Raw genomic sequence first — 27066 nt, 5'->3', positions numbered from 1 at the left:
GCTGATTGGCATGTCACCATATTCTAATTTGTTGAGATAGTGAATTGGTGGGTTTTTGTTAAATGTGAGCCAAAATCATCACAATTAAAAGAACCAAAGACTTAAACTACTTCAGTCTGTGTGCACTGAATTTATTGAATACACGAGTTTCACAATTTGAGTTGAATTACTGAAATAAATGAACTTTTCCAAGACATTCTTATTTATTGAGATGCACCTGTATATATATATATATATACACACACACTAGGGGTTGCACCGACTAGTCGACTTCAATGCTCTGCCATGACGCTTTAAGCTTAACGTCGACTAGTCGCTGGTCCTATAGAGGGCATAAGAACAGGATAAGAAATCTTTGAAGGACTTCCACATTTATGCTCCGTTTCCAAACAGTTAAAATTACAAATAAATGCATACTCTGAAAGTGCTCCACAAGACATGTGAGATTATATTACTGGATGCTCGAAATTGAACGGGAGAATGCAACTTATTGTACAGGTAGGTAAGTTAATTGCTGTTCTAATCTAATGCGCTGTTGCACTGTAACGCACAGACAGTAGCTCATACATCACGCGCAGATCGTGAGCACACAGAATCATTCAGTGTGGAAATGTATTGTCAACACTGTTCTGTGATTTCTCAATAAAATAGCTTTGATACTGAAAAGTTCAAGCATATATTGTTAATAACTAAATCCCACAGCTTCACTTCTAGTAGAGAGACGCTGCCAGGTAGAATTGATTCAGACACGCAATCGCTCTCACTAATGCATTCATATGAATGTAATCTTTACTGTGCTACTTTATCTGTATCTGATTTAGAACGAGCAGAAATCTGTGAGAAACATAACGACTCAAAGACAAAAGAACTGTTAAAAATGAGCTGCTATAGGAGCAATAACCATGTGGGCAGCGCTGTGTCATATGCCATAGCTGTGCACAAGGTGTTTATCACAGCTCCAGACTTATTTGTTCATTAATAACGTCATCAGTGACTAGTCGACTTCGACTCGACTTTCATAACATAAAAGTCGACTTTAAAAAATCAGAAATCGTTCAACCCCTAATATACACACACACATACACTCACACACACATATAGGGATACTAAAGGCAGCTTTTCAGATCGTTCCTGGTTTCATGGCTTCAGATGGAAAAGAAAGCTCCACTTAAAGAACAAAAGGAAAGTGCAAATGCCCGGAGCAGCATAGATCTCAGTCGAAGTCTGCTCTCAGTGCCATATGCACATCAATCCCAGAGTCCACTGGGGACGGCTCCCTTCACCTGCTCAGATGAATGCAGGACACACCTGAATAACAAGCTCCAGACGTTCAGTCCTAAAACCCAGCTCTCATTTGAGTGAATGTGTGTGTGCACCGTGTCCAGATGGGCTGGGAGAGTCTGAAACAGACATGCTAGTGCAGGTTGGGTTTGAATGAGCTAAAAATAGCATCGGAAAAACGTGAGACGCCTCCGCAAACGAAGCCCCCCATTTCCATCTCTGCCGTGATGGATGGCATCGTCTTGCCGAGCAAACGTGTGTGCCAGAAGAGGGGGCAAGATGCCTTCTGAAGCATAGAGGATTGTAAAGACAGACAGAGAGAACATAGGAGACTAGGATGTCTCGATGTAGCGATGACAGCATACGAAAAGGAAGCTAAATGATCAAACAGAAAGTGTGAAAGAAAAAGACGATCCTCATGAAGTGACACTGTTGAACGCTGTGAGTGAAAAGCATATTTATGACCACGCATTACTGCTGCATGCACGCTGTGGTGTTAAAAATGCATCAATCACCTCTATTTAAGTATACAGTGACAGAAAAAAAAGGAAAGGAAGAGAATGAGATGGAAAGCAGGCTCTTTATGCAGTTTAAACAGCCTGCTGTGGCTGAGGTGAATGGCTAATCTCTTCTGTTGAGGTCCAAACAAAAGCCACTCTCAATTAATGGCCTTTATTAAGCAGCAGGGCAGCCGACGTGGGGCTAATATGCTCACAACTCAATGCTAATAATGCTAACCCAAAAATAATCAGATCCCGAGCGGCGAGTCCAAGACGAGCATTAGATCGGACAGCTGCAGTCAGCCACCAGTATTCTAGAGATTCTGCTGTCTCAGACCCATCAGTCTGTCTCAAGCTCGGATGATGCTGTCTCGCCTCAGTAACATCACATATCGTTCTGGAACACAATACCAACACTGACTCCAAATATCTGGCACTAGTTTGCAGGTGGTTTTGTTAACTATGCTGCTATTCACTGTAAGGCAGTTAGGTTAAATTAAATCAAAATTAATCATATATACTTTCTTAATAAATATCCAGAAGAGAAAGAGAAAGAAAAGAGAAGTTTAATCAAAATGTAACTTTCTCCACTTCTAAAACAGTTTTTCTTCTCCGCTAAAGTAATCAAGGTTGAGTGGGTGGAGGAAATTAATGTTAGCCAATAATATCATACCTGAAAATTCACTGCCCAATCAAAACCTGTAGGATAAAAATCAATCACAGGCCTATGGCTGTAAGGTGCGGGGGTTTATAGGGATGCATAATTTGGCCAAAGATTGTGGAATTATATATCAATTATGACTATAATAACAGTAATACTAAAATTATTGCTGTTACTAAATAAAAATATTAACAAAATAAGAAATATTACTATTGTAACATTTCACTGTAAAATAAAATTAGTATTTAACAAAATAATAAAATAATAATAATTTAATTTCATGGTACAACTGTAAATGACAATGACAATACTAATATTTATTTATATATTTAATTTTTATGTTTTTTTGTTTTCATTTTTAAACATTAAACCATTGATCTTTTATTTTGGCAGAAAACCGCAGGAAGTCCTTAAAGTTATAAGCACTTCTCCTGAGAAGATGTTTGGCACATGTTCCTAAATGCACATTATAACTGACACAAACTGAGTAGATGCAGTGATAAGTTTGTGTGTAGCAGAATTTACTACAAACCAAGACACTGAAAACACTGGATCATAAGCTGCTAGTGTGTAAAAGAACTCAGTGCTGCGCTTCACTCTGAAACACACAGCGCTTATATTTATTTAATGAAATCACTCTTTCTGATTTGAGAATCCCACTAAACCATAATGCGATTTCAGTTTTATTCTGATTAATCATGTACCTCTCTACATTATTTCCCACTGAAAACTCAAAAATCACATTATGGAAGTTAAATGTGCTGAGAACGCTACTCCTTGTTTTAAACACTCATTAGACATCCACAGAGGAAGGCCAGGTGGACTGTAAGGTGTGTATTACAGCTGTCACTGTGCTCTGTGGCCATACTGTGCCACGCATGCCATCTGTCAACAGGAGATCTGGGACCAAGAATCTGATTACCAGAGCATTACAAACATGTACAATCACCAAATCACATGGGGCGCTGCTAAAATTGACACTTAAAGGGGTCATATGATGCGATTTCAAGTTTCCTTTCTCTTTGGAGTGTTACAAGCTGTTCATGAATAGATAAGATCCCTAAAGTTGCAAAGACTAAAGTCTCAAACCCAAAGAGATATTCTTTATAAAAGTTAAGATTCGTCCACGCCCTCCTAAAATGCTTAAATTTTAAAAACGCCCCCACATGTCTTACGTCACTGTGTGGGAAGATGTGTGTAAAAGAACTCAGTGCTGCGCTTCACTCTGAAACACACAGCGCTTATATTTATTTAATGAAATCACTCTTTCTGATTTGAGAATCCCACTAAACCATAATGCGATTTCAGTTTTATTCTGATTAATCATGTACCTCTCTACATTATTTCCCACTGAAAACTCAAAAATCACATTATGGAAGTTAAATGTGCTGAGAACGCTACTCCTTGTTTTAAACACTCATTAGACATCCACAGAGGAAGGCCAGGTGGACTGTAAGGTGTGTATTACAGCTGTCACTGTGCTCTGTGGCCATACTGTGCCACGCATGCCATCTGTCAACAGGAGATCTGGGACCAAGAATCTGATTACCAGAGCATTACAAACATGTACAATCACCAAATCACACGGGGCGCTGCTAAAATTGACACTTAAAGGGGTCATATGATGCGATTTCAAGTTTTCCTTTCTCTTTGGAGTGTTACAAGCTGTTCATGAATAGATACGATCCCTAAAGTTGCAAAGACTAAAGTCTCAAACCCAAAGAGATATTCTTTATAAAAGTTAAGATTCGTCCACGCCTTCCTAAAATGCTTAAACGTTTAAACACGCCCCCACATGTCTACGTCACTGTGTGGGAAGATTTGCATAACACCGCCCAAATGTTCACGCAAAGAAAGAAGGCGTAACTTTGATTCTCGCTGTAGTATTGTTGTTGCCACCACCGCCATGTTGTGGAGACACTGTGTGTAGAAGGCGTAACTTTGATTCTCGCTGTAGTATTGTTGTTGCCACCACCGCCATGTTGTGGAGACACTGTGTATTTCGTTGTGAAAGTGAAACTACTTTGTTTGGCCTTCCAAAAGAGGAGACAACTAGAAATCAGTGTATTTACAACACTGTTCCAGAACAGTTCAAATCAAATTTGAACATTTGCCCGGAAACGGCATCACAGTATGGTAAGGGGCGTAACATTTCCATCACACGCTTAAGGTATTCGGCCAATCACAACGCACTGGATATTTGGCCTTCCAAAAGAGGAGACAACTAGAAATCAGTGTATTTACAACACTGTTCCAGAACAGTTCAAATCAAATTTGAACATTTGCCGGGAAACGGCATCACAGTATGGTAAGGGGCGTAACAATTCCATCACACGCTTAAGGTATTCGGCCAATCACAACGCACTGGATATTTGGCCTTCCAAAAGAGGACACAACTAGAAATCAATGTATTTACAACACTGTTCCAGAACAGTTCAAATCAAATTTGAACATTTGCCAAGAAACGGCATCACAGTATGGTAAGGGGTGTAACATTTCCATCACACGCTTAAGGTATTCGGCCAATCACAACGCACTGGATACCTGGCCAATCAGAGCACACCTCGCTTTTCAGAAAGATGAGCTTTGTAAAAATCGACTCGTTTCAGAAAGGCGGGGCATAGAGGAGAAACAATGATGTACAGTATGTGGAAAATAATGTGTTTTTTTACCTTAAACCGCATAAACACATTTCATTACACCAAATACACAAAATGATGTTATTTTTTAGCAACATCATATGACCCCTTTAATTGGTTCAAAAGATTATATAGTGCACAAGTTACTTTGAGTACTCTCAGGCGATTGCATGTATTTGAGCAGCACAGCTCAGCCGGGTAATAAACCTGAATGAACTCATGCCAGACATCTCTGTGAGTGGGATTGGCAGTCAATATGAAACCAATAAGGAGACAGTTCACCCGAAATGAAAATTCTGTCATCATTTACTCACCCTCATGTCGTTCCAAACGGGTATGATTTTATATCTTCTGTGGAACATAATAGAAGAAATATTGCAGAATGTCAAGGGTGTTCATTTTCATAATGCAGATTGTCAAGCTAGAAAAATGATGAAAAAGCATCATAACGGTAGTGCACTATGTTCCAAATCTGAACTGAAGCCATCTTTGTTTGAGGAACATTTTAAAATAGAAATAATTATTTACTGAAAATCACCTGAGTGTAGCCCTCAAATCACATTCAATTCAAATACGGCATGTCAAGAAGTTCGACGACACTGATGTCAGGAGTCATTAATGTCAAATCCAGCACAACGAACCTTGACGCAGGAGGTTTGAGAAATACTTAACAAAACTACTTAATGAATTAAATTTCACACAAAGACTTGTAATGTGGCACATGAGTCATATGGACTACTTTTGTGTGGCTTTTTATCATTTTCTGGAGCTAAACAGCCCCAGTCCCCATTATGAAAAAGAACAGTATAGATATTACGCAATATGTCTTCTTTTGTGTTCCACAGAAGAAAGAAAGTCATAAGGGTTCGGAATGACATGAGGGTGAGAAAAAAAAATTATAACAGAATTTTCATTTTTGAGGGAACTCTTTCTTTAAGCAAAACCAATATGTGAAAAAGGAAAAGCTGAAGAAATGAACATCATTTCATTTCGGGAAATGATTTGAATTTCACACAAGAGATAGGAGCAGATGAAGTGTGCACAAACCTACACGCGTACAGTCAAACTTTCATCTGTAATCTACTGTAAAGCGTAACATTTCTCCCTGTAGGTCCCTGTAGTCTGTGCCATGTGTAAGTACATCACAGGTGTCCCTCTGCGATTAACGTCAGGGAATAGGGCTTTTGTCACACTTTGAAATCCTTAACCAAAACCCTCCAGAGACATGTGCTTTTCTCTGCATATAATTTTTTCTCCACCTTATCCTTCTTTGTATTTCCCTTTTCTTCCTCTTTCTCTCTCTCTTTATTAATATACATAGTCTTTTGGAAGTCACCCTGCAGTGAACACAGCCAACAACATTCACAAGACAAACTGTAAGCAGATGCGACATTAATGCAAGGTGAGGAATTTGCAAAACGAGTGTAATCAAACCTTCACAATACACATGGCAGATACAAATCTTCAGGTTTAAACCTTTCAGAAATGATTCAAACCTTTTTATCTTGACTTTTATTTTAGAATGGACACTTTTATTTTTCTATCTATAAAATGAATGCTTGTGATAACCAGCTTTTAGAAAGTTCTTTTTTTAATGCACAGGATGCCCATAGTAAAAAACTATACCTTCAAATAAGAATTAAAAACATACATAAGCAAATAAATAAATAAATAAATAAAAACATTGTCCTTTCACCACTGCATCACACAAGCAAATAAATAAATGCAAGGACAAATTGTACATAAATAGATACTTTTAAAGTATAATAAAATACATAAGCATGTATAAATTAATAAATAAGCATGCAAGCATGAGCTTTTTTCACTACGCTAGATTTCTGATCATCTGATAACTTGAAGACTTGACTGTTGAAAATTCACTTGGTTGGACATGCATAATCATACACTTATCCACATGAGGTCCTACAGTTTACAATGTTAAAACATTGAAGGATTCTAGAAGCAGTGAGGAGGCAATCATTGTCAAATGAAAGACAATTCAAACCCCAAAGACTGGTTATCCATCCAAAAAGAGCAATAAGGACCCTGGCCGCTCCTGTTTACTAAACTTATGCCAGAACCTAATCTTTGCCAACTGGCACTTCTAGGACTTTGCGAAGACTAAAGAAAAAGCTTCCCAGATCTGATGAGAGAAACATCTCTCTCTTTGGCTTGCAAAAATGGCAAGCACCGCTTCTGATGAAAACGTTAAAACCATGAAGTCATGCAGGTTCATGGAGCAGGAAGCTTTTTATTAGAGGTGTGCACAAATACTTGAATATTCCATCTGTAATTATTATTAGAAAAATGAAAAACACTATTCGAATTTTACAACTTGTTGCTTTGCTGGCCGTAAATGCAGGGAGTCCATGATAAATCCTTGTTTGTTTACACACTTTTTCAACTAAAAAAACGTAGAACATTGTTTTGTATAATGCCTACTCATAAGCTTGTTCAGAAATGGTGACAAAAAATAGAATATTAAAAGATAACGTCTTTCTCGTTAAACATCATTTAAATAAATATTCAAATGAATGCCCATTCCTACTTTTAATGGGCTAGAAAAGGGAGATTTGCTCATCTGAAGAAGCTAATTGAATGGAACAAAACTCAAAGAAATCTGCAATGAAAAAAACCCCACCAGTCTTAGACTACATCAATGAGCCATACTTAATGGACAGTTTTCTGGACGTCTCTAATTGGCACAGTCAAAGCCAAGATTTAAACCCCACAGAAAATGTGTTCAGAGACCTGAAGATTACAGTTCACAGATGATCCACAAAGTATCTGCATGGAGGACACAGGAATAACTGACCAAATCCAGTTCTGCAAATCCAGTAGACGCACAGCCTACTTACAGTAAGTCTCGCAGCTGTAATCACTGCCAAAGGCAGCACTGCAAAAGATGAATAAAGAACCTGAATATAGACGCCAATGGAAGATTTTAAAAAAGTGCACTTTTTATTTTAAACTGAAGGTAAAAGATCAAGTTTCACTACATTTTTAAATATATCCAAGCAAAACAGAATGACTTTGGAGGCGAATTGGGATATTTTACACAACTCTTTTTAATATCTGTTTTAATAACTGTTTCTCATAAATAGCAATGAGATAAACTGGAGAGCGAATGGAGACTTTAGGTTTTCCTCCTGGGAAAAAGTGTCCATGAATTAGGGCTGCACGATATATCGTTTCAGCATCGATATCGCGATGTGCGCATCCGCGATAGTCACATCACAGGATGTGCGATGTTTCATATAATGATCGTTATATTTATACTGATTGTTTTCTTTGCTCACACACAGACACGGTGTCTACACCGGACGCGACAGCTGTACAGAGATACCCATTTTAAATACTTTTAGTAGCAGAGCTACTGCAAGCGATTTTCAGTGGTCTAAATCCATTTATCCTGTTGAAACTTCCGCGTCGTCGTGGAGAACGCAGGTCACGGTTGCTTAGCAACGACAGACGTCATGAAAGAGCAAGCTCCCGAGCACTTTGGAAAGAAGGAGAAAGTGGCGTGACTGGTGTTTTCCACGCGTTCTTAGGCGCGACACAAAGTCTGTCTACACTGGACGCGACAAAGCGACCGTTGACTTTGTGTCAGTACGTCATATTTGTCGTGCCGCCCCGCATCCAGTGTAGACAGCATAACTGATTATATGGGTTCATTGTATTTTGTCGTGCCACGCCGCGCCGCTCGCGTCTGGTGTAGACACAGTGAGAGCCACGCAGATGAACACCGAATTCTGTTCACTTCTGCATCTATTTGTGCCTGAAATACTGTGCTCTGCAAGTATCCTTGTAAACACAGATGCTTATGGCATAGGTGAAGGGAAACAATTTAGAAAGAAAATGAATGTGTAACAATATGGTTTACAGCAGTTTAATGTTCCTGAGGCTTTCTGTGTTAAGAATGTTAATCAAACAACAAAACACAAAGAAAAATCACTTTTGTAGCTTTAACACAGATTTATTAGATTTAATTTATACAGTGAAAACTATGCAGTGTTATTTTACATTTGATTATTCAATTTCTGTACCTGAATACTTTTAGACTTACCTGAAAAATATAAAGCACTGCTTATTTCATTTGTATCTTTGTTCTGTTATATTTATCTATGCTTGTAATTTGTTTATTTCCTATGCTGATTTGCTCGCCTACAAAATCACCCCAATCGTTGATTTCCCCCCCCCCCCCAAATAAACTATTCCAAGACATGTGGTGATTTTTTTTTCATATTGCAATATATATCGCAGAAAAATAAAATATTGTAATGTGAGTTTTTTCCAATATCGTGCAGCCCTACCATGAATCTCACATGTGTCTCTTCTAGAGATCTCAACATTGTCTCAAAATATGCTTACATTTGCCAAGATACAAAGTCTACAACCAAACATCAGAACATCTCAATATGAGCTCAAATAATTCTCATGAAATCCTTTCAAGAGCAAATTACCTGAATATGATTGTGAATACTGAATGAATGAGGCATTTATATAGTGCTTTACTATGTACTACTGTACACTTTACAACCATAGCGCTTTACAACCATATTAATCATATCATATTATATTATTCAAAACACTACATGCTCAAAATTGTCTCATATGTGACAAAGTTGAAGCTTAAATAAAACATAACTGAGACTATATATCCTGAGCTATGAAAGAGCAATAAAATTTGAGCAGTTTGAGCAATAATATTTTCCTCTGGAAGTGATCAAAAATTGGGGGTTTCAAACTGGGGTCCTGCATGGGACCCGCAAACAAGTGTGCAGTAAAAGAAGTAAAAAATGTAAAATTAATAAATTGCATAATAATAATAATAAGATGGCTAAGGACTTAGCTGCTTGGATGGAGTTGGGCAAGTCATTCCACAAGCAGGGAACATTTAAGGTAAAAGTCAGTGAAAGTAATTTTGTGCCATTTTGGGATGGCACTACAAAGCACCGTTCACTTGCACATAAGTCTGAATTAGTGAATTTAGGTGAAGGGGTGCAGAGCCAGTGGTTGTTTTGTAGGCAAACATCAATGCATTGAATTTTATGCGAGCAGATATTGGTAGCCAATGCAAGTTGATGAACAGAAGTGTGACATTATTAGAGGTGTATTGTGGTGATTTTTTTTTCATATTGCAATATATATCGCAGAAAAATAAAATATTGCAATGTGAGTTTTTTCCAATATCGTGCAGTCCTACCATGAATCTCACACGTGTCTCTTCTAGAGATCTCAACATTGTCTCAAAATATGCTTACATTTGCCAAGATACAAAGTCTACAACCAAACATCAGAACATCTCAATATGAGCTCAAATAATTCTCATGAAATCCTTTCAAGAGCAAATTACCTGAATATGATTGTGAATACTGAATGAATGAGGCATTTATATAGTGCTTTACTATGTACTACTGTACACTTTACAACCATAGCGCTTTACAACCATATTAATCATATCATATTATATTATTCAAAACACTACATGCTCAAAATTGTCTCATATGTGACAAAGTTGAAGCTTAAATAAAACATAACTGAGACTATATATCCTGAGCTATGAAAGAGCAATAAAATTTGAGCAGTTTGAGCAATAATATTTTCCTCTGGAAGTGATCAAAAATTGGGGGTTTCAAACTGGGGTCCTGCATGGGACCCGCAAACAAGTGTGCAGTAAAAGAAGTAAAAAATGTAAAATTAATAAATTGCATAATAATAATAATAAGATGGCTAAGGACTTAGCTGCTTGGATGGAGTTGGGCAAGTCATTCCACAAGCAGGGAACATTTAAGGTAAAAGTCAGTGAAAGTAATTTTGTGCCATTTTGGGATGGCACTACAAAGCACCGTTCACTTGCACATAAGTCTGAATTAGTGAATTTAGGTGAAGGGGTGCAGAGCCAGTGGTTGTTTTGTAGGCAAACATCAATGCATTGAATTTTATGCGAGCAGATATTGGTAGCCAATGCAAGTTGATGAACAGAAGTGTGACATTATTAGAGGTGTATTATTATTAATATTAATAAAAACAAATGAAATAAAACAGGTCAACATTTATCAAATCGTATATATTACACACACTTAATTATATAAGAAATTGTGCATTATATTTTAGGAAGGGGGTCCCTTACAAGAGAGGACCAACATACTTAGATGTCCTTGAGATCAAAAAGTTTGGAAACCCCTGACTTAACAAAACTTACACCAAAGACCCCTTCCACCTCGAAAATGCAAAAAAATAAAAAAACATGTGCGAGACATCCATGATTTCTCTGAGTTCCTTGTGCTCTCAGGAGCCAGATGTGGGCATATGAGAGCAGAGATTGCAATCTGATATTGTTTATTTGGATTATAATGCTCCCAAAGATACTATCAGGACTTAGCGGGTGTGAGTTAGCATTTGAAAGGCGGGTGGCGGTGGGATGGGCCAGTGAAAATCTGGCATTTAACACATTCTCTCTGCTCTCATTCACCTCTCATTATTAACATAGAGATTTGGGCCCTGCAAAAGGACAGCACTCGTTAACACTACGGCTTTCTGCTTTTAATGAAGCTCTAACACATAACCACACACATACACCTTCACATGCAACCACAAGTCCATGCTAATGCATGCATGGTCGCCAATGCACACTCATACAGCGCTGAGAGCGAGGAGAAACACATTTCTGACAGGCAGAATGAGCCATTGATCTGTTTCTCACTCATTCTACTGCAGTTACTCACTTCACAGGCATCAAATGCACTGACGGACTCAACCAAACAGGCTGAGAAACATGCCTGTCATAAAACCAAGTAATCAATTCAACCAGGGCTAGACACATATATTCACACAACATTCACAGGATTATTTTTTTTAAGATAATTTCTTAAACTTTTCCATTTGGTCCCCCAATCTAGAATATTTGGTTATATTCTTAGAATCAGCTCCACCTCAATCCAAAGATTTAACCTCATACTGGAACCTGAACAAATGGGCAAAGACCATCCATAACCCAACAGAAATAAACCCACCCACTCTGAGCTACTAGTGAATAGCAAGTTGCTGTTGGTCACTAGTAGGTGATCCTACTCGACTGTCATATTCGTCTGTGTCAGGATCACGTGAACTTCATTGTTTGCACATTTGCTCAGCGTATCACCAATGGAGGCAAACCACTATTTTCACTGACTAAAAAAGGAAACCGCATGACACTGGCCAAAACACCTTCAGCATGGTCTATGACTGCTTTCAATACAAAGTCAATTAAATCATCATACATACACTTTAGGCATTTTAACATATGTGCATTTTTGTAATTGCTGTAATTGTGCTTATTGACATTTCATACACTTTTGTTAACCCAGCCATATCCAAGGTATAATTAAAGTGTGGAAATTGCATTTGAAATCGGACTGTAATATATATTAGAAAATAGAACCAACCATAAACTACAGCAAGATTGGTACATTTTGAGACACTCTGAGACACTCACAGTGATTGGCTGGCAGCGGCCTATTATTTAAATAAAGTTATAAAGCATTTCTTATCTTTTTGAGGCTCTCACATCATGCTCCACACTGCTGTCTATCACACAATTCCAGCTCAGCTCCAAGGGGTCAAGGTTTGGATAGTTAGCATGGCTCTGTTAGCACCTGCTGGTAAAATTAGCCGTGCTTTCCAATGAAATACTTTTTTTTTTTTTGCAAGCAACATGTAACATTCAAAGGTTTAGGGGGTTATTGCGATTTTTTGCATTAAATTAAATCAAAAGTGACAGTAAAGACTTTTAAACTGTTAAAAATACTTCTAAATAAAATAAATGCTGTTCTTTTCTATTAATAAAAGAAAAAAATGGTTTCCTCAAAAATATTGAGCAGCACAACTGTTTTCAACATTGATAATAATAAGAGCAAATCAGCATATCAGAATGATTTCTGAAGGAACATGTGACACTGAAGACTGGAGTAATGATGCTGAAAATTCAGCTTTGCATCACAGGAATAAATTACATTTTTAAATTACATTCAAACAGAAAACATAATATTACTGTTTTTACTGCATTTTTTTATTCAATAAATGCAGGCTTGGTGACCATAGACTTTGTTCATAAACATAAAAAAATCTTATCGACACTAAACTTTTGTAAGCTAGTGTATATACCATACATAACTGTATTGGGAATGCTAATGGATAGCTGTCACCCAGTACCACAGAGAAAAAATTGAAAACCGACGCTCATCTCGTCCAATCATGCATCTAAATCGCCAAATCTCAGCGAAATCGAATGACTTCCAATCGCTGCAAATCACGTTTAAACAACCTTAACACGTCCAAACTAACCTCAGGTTAGAAAAATAAATGAAAGCCATGCTTATATGCAATCAAAGTTCAAGCAAACCTCCAGATCCTGGCTTCAGTGTATGCAATACTGAAAAAATGATTAAATTAAATATGCCACCTGCAACCGTAACACCTGTATCTGTCCAAAAGGAACAGGTGAGTAACTGCACTTCAGCACGGCGCTCTCATATCCATCAGCACCATATGTCGCTCCAGAGGGCCCTGGGGACGCGGTACAATATGCTGCAACCCAACTGACAAGTCTGACAGCCTCGCGACAGGCGGGAAAAAGTCCCTGTGAATTACAGTAAAGCTCCGATAACCCACCCGTCACTGTATCTACCTTTGATTTTCCGTCTCTCTCCAAGTGGCCAGTTTTCAAAGTCCGCCGCAGTCGCACTAATGAAGACGGGTTGCGTTCAAGAGCAAAAAGAGCGAAGAAGATAAAAAGGTACAAAAAGAAAGAGAACAATCAAGTGCATGCTTAAAAGAGAAGAGAACAGGCAATAAAAAACAGACAGAGAGAGAGAGAGTTTGGAGCACTGACAGAACTCACCGTTTGCTGCAGGTCAGGGATGCCTATGCGGACGACCAGTGTGTTGCCCTGGGGTTCCTCCATGGGGCCGGCCGGCGCTCGGCAAACGTCGGCGTGCGGAGAGCGGGAGATGTCCCCCCGGCTGGTGCTGGAGAGGTGGCGGGGAAGAGGCTGCGCAGGGCGAGAGTAGATGAGGAGAGGGAGAGAGAGAGGCAGCGAGAGAGGGAGAGAGGAGAGGGGGAGGGCAGAGGGGGGCTCAGACGGGAGTTCAGGCTGCTGCTGTGGACGATCTCTGGGCTGGGAAGGCTCATGTTTGCCCGAGCCCGCACTCACAGGCATGCTCTGTGTGTGTGGAGCTCTGACTGCATAGTGCCTCCCTCACGCACCCGCGCACACACACACACACACACACACAGGGAGCTGCTGGCACACGCGCACATGCACCAGCGCAGGGAGTGAAAGAGTGAGAGAGAGAGAGAGAGAGAGAGAGAGAGAGAGAGGGGAGGGGAGATGCAAGAGAGGATTAGAGAGAGAGAGACAGAGAGAGAGAGGTTAGATGTGTGCTGTGATTAAGCATTTCAAGCATCAAACCTGTAGGCTATAATGCCGGTTTAACACATTTATCAATGAACAATAAGACAGACTACAACATCAGCATTAAATAATGCAAAATAATCAGATTAGCTCACAAAACAATTCGAATGATCTGATATTGGTTATTTATTATTGCAACAGCTCTCTTGTTTCTTTTCTGGAGTCAAATATTTATATTTATCTATTAAATCAATATTTTGTTTCTATAAATGACTTCTGGCCCAAGTAACCAATATTCTATATAGCTGCACTAGTTTCATGTCTTCACATCCCTAAAATCTCTCTTCTCATACAATAAAATTTAAATCTAAACAATTTTGTCCATTTATTTCTTTTATTTAATTGATAAATGGCCATATAAGTTATGTTATCACAAAATATACTCCTGCATAGTTTATATACCATACATCTGCAAGAAGTTCACCAAGCCTTAATGTATTTGCTCAAAACAGTAATATTATGAAATATTATTACAAATTAAAATTCTAATATTTTATTATATTCTATTTAAAATGTAATTTATTCCTGTGATGCAAAGCTGAATTTTCAGCATCATTACTCCAGTCTACAGTGTCACGCGATCCTTCAGAAATCATTCTAATATGTGGATTTGAAACATTTCTTATTATCAATGTTGAAAACTTGAGCTCCATAATATTTTTGTGACAAACCATGATACTTTTTTTATATTCTTTGATAAATATAATGTTCCTTTATTACATTATAAATGTCTTTACTGTCACTTTTGATCAGTGTGTCCTTGCTGACTAAAAGTATTCATTTATTTTCTTCAAAATTTTCATTTCTTTCTTTTCTTTGTTCTTACCCCAATAATAACTATATAAACATTTGCGGTCAGTAATTTATTTTGCCTTTTTATTTTATTTTAGAAAGACTTAAAATTATTAAATAAATTCTAGAATATAAAAAGCAAAAAGAAGCTAAAGAATTTTAAATCTATGGACTATAGTGCTGGTTAAAAACATTTCTGAATGAACAATAAAACAAATGTGACCCTGGACCACAAAACCAGTCATAAGGGTTAATTTTTTGAAAGTTGAGATTTATCCATCATCTGAAAGCAGAATAAATACGTTTCCATTGATGTGTGGTTTGTTAGGATAGGACAATATTTGGCTGAGATACAACTATTTGAAAATCTGGAATCTGAGGGTGCAAAAAAATCTAAATATTGAGAAAATCGCCTTTAAAGTTGTCTAAATGAAGTCCTTAGCAATGCATATTACTAATCAAAAATTACGTTTTAATATATTTACAGTAGGAAATCTTTTCTGGAACACTGAGGAAGGGTTAATTCCCGAACTTTCTGCACTTGCACTTTTGCACTTCTTTCTACATATTTTTGTGACCTCTGAACAATAAATGGAATAAGCTTTTTTAGCTGCATTTGGAGGAGTGCGGATCTCTTTCACCTTTGTATCTTTGTATATTTTGGATCTACGCACCATAGTTTTTGTCTACTGGATTTTTGGACGAGTGTTTGGCGCTACTGCCTTTTTTGTGGACAGTAGGAAATTTACAAAATATCTTCATGGAACATGATCTTTACTTGATATCCTAATGATTTTTGGCATAAAAGAAAAATCAATAATTTTGACCCATACAATGTATTTTTGGCTGTTGCTACAAATATACCCCAGCGACTCCAGGGTCACAAATTACAACACCATCATTAAACAAAACAATCACATCAGATATACATATATAACTAATGATCTCTTACTGCAGGGCTCTGTGCAATACTTGATTCTGATTGGTTAGTTTTGTGGCATCGTGTCATTATTTTGTATAATGACACTAAGCTATATAATTGAACGCTGTCCCAGGCAACTGATTTCCTACATAGCTGTGCTAATTTCATATTGCCTGAATCTTCTCACATAAAATAAACTCCAATCAATATTTAATGTTTCTCTGATTCAGTAAACAGCCATGTCATTTGGATAAGAGGATAATGCACTTTCAGCCAAACATTATTGCAAAATAAATCCATTCAGGGTTTACATTTTTGATAATTGCCAGAATTATAGTGTAAAATGACAAGAGAGTGATCAGGAAAGACAAACCTGTGGGCTTTAACTCACAATCAGAGAGATTACATTCAAAACGATGATATCAGATACACAGAGAATTCTAATGATCTAATAAATCTGATACATGATAATTGGCAGAGTTTCAGTGTAAAAACATAAGCGGACGAGTGAAAGAGAGGCTGCTGAACTGCTATATTGATTTCAAGCAAATATTGCCTTCACAGTCCACAGCAAAGCATCAGCTACCAACACTATCTGACAAAGTTTGATGTGTTCACACATCGGTGAGTGTCATCTCACGCTGTCAGTGTGTGTGCATGTGTGTATCTGTGTGCGTAAATCAACGTTTTATCAGGTTGACTGAATACTATGCAGCATCACTAAAGCAGTGCTGCCGCATAACATCACAAAACACCTGGACCAATAAATGCTCCAAAGACAGTATAACACACAAACACACTAATGCTAATGGGACACTATCTGACAAAGTTTGATGTGTTCACACATCGGTGAGTGTCATCTCACGCTGTCAGTGTGTGTGCATGTGTGTATCTGTGTGCGTAAATCAAATTTTATCAGGTTGACTGAATACTATGCAGCATCACTAAAGCAGTGCTGCCGCATAACATCACAAAACACCTGGACCAATAAATGCTCCAAAGACAGTATAACACACAAACACACTAATGCTAATGGACCTGTGTTCAAGTCAGTTTTTCATGCATATTTGAGGCTTGCATAATGTAATACAATTAATTTTAAAAAGAATGAATCCATGCAATCTAGAGCTAAATGCACTGAAAGAGTACTACAACTGCACATATACTGTATGCAAATGCAAGTTAATGCATGCAAAAACATGCCACTATCAGCCTGCCCTGCCTCATGCATTCTTAGTGAATTCCCCCCTCAGCATGCAACCAAATGCAGGCAAACAAAAAAAGAAACAAATAAAGAAAAGAAAGCAAGAAAGCCTGACATGTAATCAGCACAGAGTAAAACAGTTATGGATTCACCACAGGGATCCCCTCCCTCCCGCTGCCGTCCATCATTGTGATGTCACTGACTCCTGCTCTCATTTACTCACATGCCCTCGTATTTCATCTCTGTGGGCCAAAATCTGATTGACCCCATGTCATTGTTCCACTTTATTATGCCGTCCATCACAAACTCATCCGCTCCCATGACACATTTTCCCTCAGTCTCTTTGTCATTCCTTTGTTATCCTGTTCCTCATTCACTCTCTCTCTCCCTGTTCGGTATTAACTGACTATTTCCTTCAATTTGTCTTGTTCGGTAGCATAATTGCATGTTCTTGCGTTAACACTCATGGGCATATTGTTTTTTAAACTATCATTTTCCAGTGTGAACACTCACAGAGCTGGGCTGTATGCCGTGCCGCCTCTGTGGGAGGTTAAATTAGCAGACAGACAGGCAGTAGATGTAAAAACAGATGAAAGTTTTATAGTGTGCAGCTAATGCTTAAATTCACTTCTGTTTGAATCACTAGTCAACTTTAAAGAAGTTAAGGTCCTCTATAAGCAGGGTTTAAATTGGGCCGGGGCCGGGGCTGTCCGGGGCTGAACCCCGGCACATAGACTGTATATTATGCATCTATTGCTGCTCATGCAGCCTCTACAGGAGAAATCAAAACGTGCAACACTTAGAAACTTTAAGTGTTCTTTAAAATTCTAAATGTAAAGTTTTGATAGCTTATTTAAAATGCAGTTAGTTAGGCAATATCAAACAACGTTTTCACCATTACGACTGTTTAATAGTTCTATAAACAGTTCAATAAGCAAAATACAATAATATTAGGTCACTTAAATTTTAGGCGGAACACAGCGCATCTCACAGCAACCAGCCGATTCATTGCTGATTGATTCCGTGTTTTGAACGAATCGGTTGAATCAAAGTTTCATTAGCCCATGCATAAACATCTGATGATTCTGCCGTTTGAACGAATCGTTTGAATGAATGACTCAACGACTTACTCATTAAACACTACTGGCACTGGCGTTTTAATTTCGTTGAAAAGTATCATTTTTACCATCATTTCTTGTTTGTATATTCAAACATATTTAAAAGAATCTCATAATATTATTTAATGCAGTTGTATTTTTCAGATTAAATTATTTAATTTGATAACGTATAGATCACATTATTATATTATTATGAATTTATAGATCAAATGTAAGAATTTGAAATGAAAGTATTAATGAGATTAGTGGGGAAATGCCCTCTATAAAGGCAAAAAAATGTCCTTGGATAAAATATTGAATATATTATAAATATTGAATAATGAGAATATTGCTTCAGAATACATCACATTTGCAAAACACACACACACACACATATATATAAGCTCGATACCATAGAGTCTCCCCACATAGCAAATCCCAATTTAACCCCTGTCTATAAGTTAGTGCTTTAAAAAAAATTGTTTAAATTAAATTTTTTTTAAAAGGCAGTTATGTATTTTCATGCATACTACCTGAGGCAAACAGTAAATATAATATTATAAAGACAATATATTGTTTGCAAAATTAAAAGATTTATTTTGGTCATTGTACAAAGCATTTTTTAAATATTACCTGGAAAATATTTCAATATTGTTGTATATATATATATATATATATATATATATATATATATATATATATATATATATATATACACACCTTGAGCAAGCTAAAGGTGACAGAGGCACAAGAAAAATCCTTACAAAACAGAACAAAAAACACAAAACAAACTCATTAATGAACTTATGCATGATTGAAATGCTAAATTGAAATTAGAACCGTGCACACAAAATGCTGCCCGAAAAAATTACAATATTTTCTCTTCTTTTTAGATTTTTTTTTAGACACCTTTAATAAACATTTTTCAAAATGCACATAGAAAAATTTTGATTTTACAAGTTTTCTTTGGCCAAATTAGAAGTAATGCTTTTCCCGCAAGTTCACTTGAGAACATACATTTGGCCTACTTCAAAATATGATTTTAAAATAGACATGGCAGAATCCTGGGAACTTTATTGTCATGAAATTATATACTGGGGTATAATTTTGCTATCTGGGTCACCGTATCAGCGAGGACCATCAATGGTCGCTCAAAGCAAATACAGTACATTGTGTTAAAGCACTATACAGGAGGCTTTAATATGGTAAATATCTAAATATAATAAATTATATTTAGGAGAAATAATATAGAAATATATAAAATTATAATTTCCCCTACTTCTCCAGATACAGGCAGGCCCGGTTCCAGAATCAAATCACTGAGGGTGCTTCTGAAATTAGAGAGGGTGCTCTAAGGCCACATCCACACGAAGCCAGAGCTTTCCCTATCCGATCCTTTTTTATTTTCCTCGTTCTAAAAAAAAAATTCTGTACACACAAAACCACTGAAACGACTCAAAACGATGTAGTATACATGCCAGACCAGTATGTGTCGCTATAATTCTGCCACAGATGACTACAAATGGAGAAGAAGACCTGGAGCATGTGCATAAAACATGCACGCTGTATACAAACATTTTGCCTTAGTACATTTTTTTTTCTTTAGTAAAGCTAATAGGCTCAGTAGCTTCTGCAGCACGAACACAAGCATGTAGTTTCACAAATTATATGGATTGGCTGTACGCACAAAAACACAAGGGTGTCAAATTTATCCACTCTGGGACCCGGTTTAAAAAAATTGCGGTTTCAGGCTCCCAAAACGCCGGATCCGTCTGGACAAAACGCAGATACGGAACAATTTTTTTTACATATACAGCTAAACGCATCTCCGCGTCTCCGGGACCTAAAATGTCAGTGATTGGCTACATTGATCAATGCTACAAAAACACACGTTGAAAATAGAAACATTTGAAGCTCTCCAGAGTTCAAACACAAATTTTAAATAATGAAAATTAGTTTGTGTCTCCTTATTCTATTCATCAGTGTTTGAACCATTAAAGAAAAAACACATTTTCCGTATTTAATTTCTTAAACTCATTAATGAACTTGTGAAATTATGCACAGAACAAATAAATCAAAACAAAGCAAAAAAAACCTGAAACAAATTATTATAATGAACTTATTCACATTGCATAGAAGGAGAGATGAACATAAATAAATAAATACACACACACTATTAGGCACTATTAAGTGATAAAATATAAATTCACTAATTTAATATATTTCACTTTTATCCGATTTTTCAGACATTTAATATTTACAATCTATAAATATCAAAAATTCACACAGATTTTTGTCCATTCAGAATCCACAACAAGCTCTAATGTCCATTGAAAGCTCAAGGCAGTAAGTAGTAGCTGCTTAAATCACTGCTGGAATCAGCTTTAATCTGAAAATCAGACAACTTCCCATGCACACGTGCAATGAGAAGGCAGTCAAGATGATTTAACACGCTATACGCAGTGTCTCGAGCTTCTGCTAACATGAGCCAACCAACAGCAACGTGCATAATGTAGCTTTCACTGCTCATATATAAATGATGGCACTTATAATAAAATATCACATTTAAAAACATATATAATCATATATATGTTATGAAAGCCTAGTAGAGTCCTGCGTGCAGGCTAAGATTGATTCTGTTTCAGGTAATTTCCCTATGCCATTCCCTGTTTTTTTCCCCAGCTGTTTCCTTTCTCATTAAAGAAAGTCTTCATCAATAATGACAAAAAATAACACCTGCTATATGACTTTGGGTAGACATTTTTCAGTGACTGGCAACAGCTCAACGACAGATTTAACAGGACAACAGCCCTGCACACATATAGTAAAACAAGCCTGGTGTGTCATGCTAATATATCAGCAGAATCCAGCTTCAGTATTTCAAATAAACAGCTTTCTTTCGTCTATAAATGACACCTCAAAAGAACAACTTTCTGAGAAAACTGCAACAAAACCAAAAAGCCCCCACTGATACTATGAAAGACTCAAACTTTGAGGAAGTTGAGGCAAATCTGCCTGTGATCAGTCGGGCTTGTGCGAGCAGATGAAACTGTCTCACACATCGGAGCCGTCTGTGGGCATGGGCACCGCTTCCAGATGGAGAATGAAACACATCAGTGGTGAACCCCAGTCACCACAGTGGATTCTCATCACACCACTGCCAGCTGCCCACAACCCACATTACACTCTCAACGGAGCGTCTGATGAACATTACATAAATGTTAGGCAACTATTATTTTTTGTACATTTATACTTCATTATATTTGTTGTTACAAATCACTAGTACATACCAGACATCTACATGAATTCATACATTTTTAGTGGTGACTGCAAAGGCAAAAAAAAATACAAATGTAAATGCACAGTATGAAAATTAATATTTATTTTGAGATTTGCTAAACTTTACATTTAACCGTGTTATTAATTTTTTGTGAACCCCAGTCACCACAGTGGATTCTCATCACACCACTGCCAGCTGCCCACAACCCACATTACACTCTCAACGGAGCGTCTGATGAACATTACATAAATGTTAGGCAACTATTATTTTTTGTACATTTATACTTCATTATATTTGTTGTTACAAATCACTAGTACATACCAGACATTTACATGAATTCATACATTTTTAGTGGTGACTGCAAAGGCAAAAAAAAATACAAATGTAAATGCACAGTATGAAAATTAATATTTATTTTGAGATTTGCTAAACTTTACATTTAACCGTGTTATTATTTTTTTTTATTATTAATATTAGTGCATTAGTGATTAACTTTAAATGAGGGTTAATGATAAAGGTGATAAAAATTTGCATAATCAAATATACAATTTTGGCTGATTATTAAATATGTTAATATCTTCAATAATATCACGCATACACAGACATATATCTATAAATATCAACACACACACACACACAAACACACACTTAGCTTACTTTACATACTAGTTTATTTCATTTAAATTATTGGGTATTTCCTTTAAGTATTAACTTAAAATGGAATTAAAAATTGCAACAACTGGTTGTTATAAAATATTTAAAATAACCAAAAATAACAAACAATATATATATATATATATACAGGTTATATATATAGAGAGAGCTGCTGATACCAAATAGTTGCTGATAGCAAATAGCATGAATAATTATTAATGTATTATTTATAACACCTGGATTCCTTTGATAGCGAATAAAAATTTATATATATATATATATATATATATATATATAAATAATAACCAAAAATTTTAACAATATGGGATTATTGTTAATATTATTATTAGTAGTAGTGGTATTAATATTACTATTATTATTAAGGACTTGCCTCAAATGAGATCCAGTCAAAATAATCTCACAGTATGTATATTAATAAAATATATATAAAAATAAATAAATAAAACTAAACTAAAAACAGCCAATAACCACAGATATATTGTGCATGTCCTGCTGCCAATCAATACACAAGGTACCACATGCTAACATAACCAATGGCAAAGCTACTGCAAAATTGAAATGTTTGTAAGCTGAAAAAAGTTCCACTATCACTATATTTCAATGATCAAGCTGCTGTCGCTACTCGTGTACCACCGTCAATCCCTAACAGCCGCATCTGTTACAGTTTGCAATATATTCAGGAAACTACATTGCCGACAAGTTTAATTCCAGAGCTGTTACACACTCCACTCGTTTGAAAAGTCTCCAAGGACAGAACTGAAATGAAGGTGAAGGGTAAATAACAGCGAGAGCAGAAAGTGAGGGAGACTGTTATAGTGTGCTGTTCGAAGTGGCTATGACTGTTAAAATTATGCTTAAAAGTTTGTGGTGCCAGAAAACATATTTCATCTCCATTACATCATACCCTGCCGAAGATAGAGACTATCTATAGACTAGAACCGGCCATCACAGCCTTTACAACCTCACACGCGCACAACACAGGTGCCTGTGTTTCCAAACATGTGTGAATATGTTATTCTGCACTAGATTTCGCCAAAGCAAATTCTGTTGTATGCAAAACAGGAAATAATAGAAGATTTTGTTGGCAGGCTAAGGGAGGTTATGGGGTTTTAGATCGCATCCCCCTACTGGGTGGCTCTACCCAAAATCCTCCTTTGGTTTCTACACAACACAAGATGCTCTGTGGATCGCTCTCACATACAGTCTCCAATGGCACCCCTTATTTTTAATCCAGCTGTCAAACAAAGTGAATTATTCATGTTCTCACTGTACACTAGGTTTTGCCAACAAACTGAGCAATGTATGCACATTTTTAACATGGCCGAAGCCTGAACATGTCCAATGCCAGGACTAAACATCTGCCACTAAAAACCCCTTGAGGACTGATCTGGATCAGACCCAGATGTGGATCTAGATCCAGATCTTCAGCTTCAAGATGAATCCCTCTTCACCATAATCCAGACCTCAGGGTCTCTGTAGAGTTGCTGATACCAAATAGTTGCTGATAGCAAATAGCGTGAATAATTATTAATGTTTTATTTATAACAGCTGGATTCCTTTGATAGCGAATAAAAATTTCATTTCATTTATGTAAATGTTATCATCTTTCATGTAAAGCCTTGCTTTGCGGATCCATTTACACGACAAAATGCTGTACTTATCAATGTAAGCTAAGCTGATGGGTTTTTTTATGGCTGCGTTGAAAGATCTTCTGGGGAAGTTCAAATATTTTGATGTGCTTCTTTATCCCTTCTGTATATTTAGTGATTGAACGCTGAGGATAAAACGGTGTGGAAAAAGAATCTGAACACTGAGTAAATATCAAAGAGCACAAAACAGAAACACACCTCCGGGGTCCCATATGGCAACACAAACATATCACAACAATCTATCTACACACCGGAAATTAATTAAGCGACAATGAGAAACATCAGTTAATCAGAACCATACACTATAGCTCATAAAAAGACAAACATGTCTGTGATAATTTGTTATTAGCTGTGCTTCTATATAGTATACTTAAAGATGGATTTAATTTATTAATTTAACTAATCACCAGGTATTTCCTTCACGTATTTACTCTGTGTGTGTGTGTGTGTGTGTGTATATATATATATATATATATATAAACAAAAAATCAATAATCTGGACATGATACTGTACTTCATTAGTCTTGCTTATATTAGAAAGACTGAAAAACACAAACACACATACTGTAGATAAAGCCTGGTTCTGAGAGTGAGTGAGGTAGAGGGCCAGTGCCACTGACAGAGCATGAAAGCACGATATGCCTCTTATCGGATCAAACAAAGAGCCAATAAGCTTAATGAATTCCAGGTGAGCTGTGAGCCAGCTATTCTCTAAAGAAAGCTGACTGAAATCAGACTGTCATCCTGAATTATCACTTTATTTTAGGGTTCACACTCAGGCAGTGAGAAAAGCTTACCCGGCCCCGCTCTGAAACTTCAGCAGCTGAGATGAGGAAGCCACGGCTTTTCAAATTGTTCTGTGCTTGTGTTGTCCACGAATAGTCTCTAGAAGCACACAACCTATATATATATATATATATATATATATATATATATACATACACACACACACACACCACACACACACAATACCATTGTGGATCAGTGAGACTGATTTCCCCCAAGAAATTAATACTTTTATATAGCAATGATGCATTAAATTGATCAAAAGTGACAGTAAAAATATTTGTAACATTGCAAAATATTTATATTTCAAAAAGATATTAATAGAAAATTAGCATATTAGAATGATTCCTGAAGGATCATGTGACACTGAAGACTCGAGATGAAGACTAATGATGCTGAAAATTCAGCTTTGCATCACAGGAGTAAATAAAATTTTTAAAAAGATACGAAAATAGAAAACAGTTATTTTATAATGTAATAAAATTTCACCATAGAACTGTTTTAACTGTATTTTTAATCACATAAATTCAGCCTTTTCAGCAACATTAAAAAAATAAAAATCTTACTGACCCCAAACTTTTGAACAATACATAGACACACACACACACACACCAATATGTAGCCTTTAGCAACTGACACCAATAATTTAAATAAATTAAAGGTGACATATCATGAAAATATCACAGGAGTAAATAAAATTTTTAAAAAGATACGAAAATAGAAAACAGTTATTTTATAATGTAATAAAATTTCACCATAGAACTGTTTTAACTGTATTTTTAATCACATAAATTCAGCCTTTTCAGCAACATAAAAAAAATAAAAATCTTACTGACCCCAAACTTTTGAACAATACATAGACACACACACACACACACCAATATGTAGCCTTTAGCAACTGACACCAATAATTTAAATAAATTAAAGGTGACATATCATGAAAATCTGACTTTTCCAGTTTTTAAGTGCTATAATCAGGTCCCCGATGCATCTACCAACCAAGGAAACGAGAAAAAGATTAACCCAGTAACTTTGGTTTGGTAAGCCTTTTTCTGCAAGCATCTGAAAAAACGAGTGCGTCAGATTTCGCTCCCTTGGTGACGTGGCAAAGGGATCTCATTATAATATTACCACCCCTTAATCTGTACATTTCCACCCACGGCGCTGTCATTTTGATTTCGCAAGCGACAACGGTGTACCAGCTCTAATACCACAGTGAAAGTTTGAGCAAAACATGCAAACGGTTCTGTCTTTGGCTGCACAGACAAGCACAGAACACTGTTTAGAGTCCCAGCCTCAGAGGAGACAACAGAGCAGTGGATTTATTGATTTATTTACTGTATATTGCTGCTGCCACACAGATCTAAAATAAACATGCAATTTATTTCCCGGCTGTTTACCTTCATAGACATAACCGACTGCTTTTGAAACTCGTGTGGTTTTTAACGTAAACTTGTGTGTGAATGAGAACTCAGTTTAGTACTCGCATGCTGTGACAGCCGCTTTCTGTCCGTGTACTTCGGATGTGTGCTCTCAGAAAACCGTATATCAGAAGTTTCAACTCATAAGGTTTAAAACGCATGATTTCAGCACGATAAACATGATAATCAGAATCATAACAGATGTTTTTAGGAGGTCCGAGCTGTAATGGCGCAGCTCTATTCTGGAAAAGGGGGCAGGGAGCAGCAGCTCATTTGCATTTAAAGAGACAGGCCTGAAAAACAGCGTGTTTCTGCTTCCACTCAAAATAGGCATTTTCAAAATGATATAATAAATGATCTTTGGAGTATTTTGAGCTGAAACTTCACAGTCACATTCTGGGGACACCAGAGACTTATATTACATATTGTAAAAAGGGGCATAATATGTCTCCTTTAAAATAATCTTAAACTGGATTGTGAACTCTAAAAAAAAATCTGTAAAAATAGGCCATAATGTACTTCATACTTTGAAGGAATATTTCCATATTTATATTTTACAGGTGTTTTACCAGTATTTTGAATTTTACACTGCATTGCCTTGTATTTTAATTATGTTTGTAAAATTAATGGATAATGTCTCGTGTAATGAGCTGCAAGTACGTTTTCTGTAATTTAACAGATTTATTTTTACACTGTGGGTACCTA

The 27066-nt window shown here is 36.6% G+C and overlaps 1 protein-coding gene across 1 annotated transcript in view; it reads right to left on the bottom strand.

Moving 5' to 3' along the window:
- LOC107599953 (SH3 and multiple ankyrin repeat domains protein 3-like) overlaps nucleotides 1-27066 on the bottom strand; it is a 117485-nt gene that overhangs the window by 38594 nt on the left and 51825 nt on the right. The window contains exon 2 of the mRNA XM_016291713.1: nucleotides 13963-14361. Coding sequence (XP_016147199.1) covers nucleotides 13963-14280 — 318 coding nt within the window. The 5' untranslated portion in view covers nucleotides 14281-14361. The remainder of the gene's footprint in view (nucleotides 1-13962; nucleotides 14362-27066) is intronic.

The sequence above is a fragment of the Sinocyclocheilus grahami genome, unplaced genomic scaffold, assembly GCF_001515645.1.
Source record: "Sinocyclocheilus grahami isolate Dianchi unplaced genomic scaffold, SAMN03320097.WGS_v1.1 scaffold14.1, whole genome shotgun sequence".
NCBI classification, from domain to species: Eukaryota; Metazoa; Chordata; class Actinopteri; order Cypriniformes; family Cyprinidae; genus Sinocyclocheilus; species Sinocyclocheilus grahami.
This window is presented reverse-complemented; position numbering and strand designations above follow the sequence as displayed.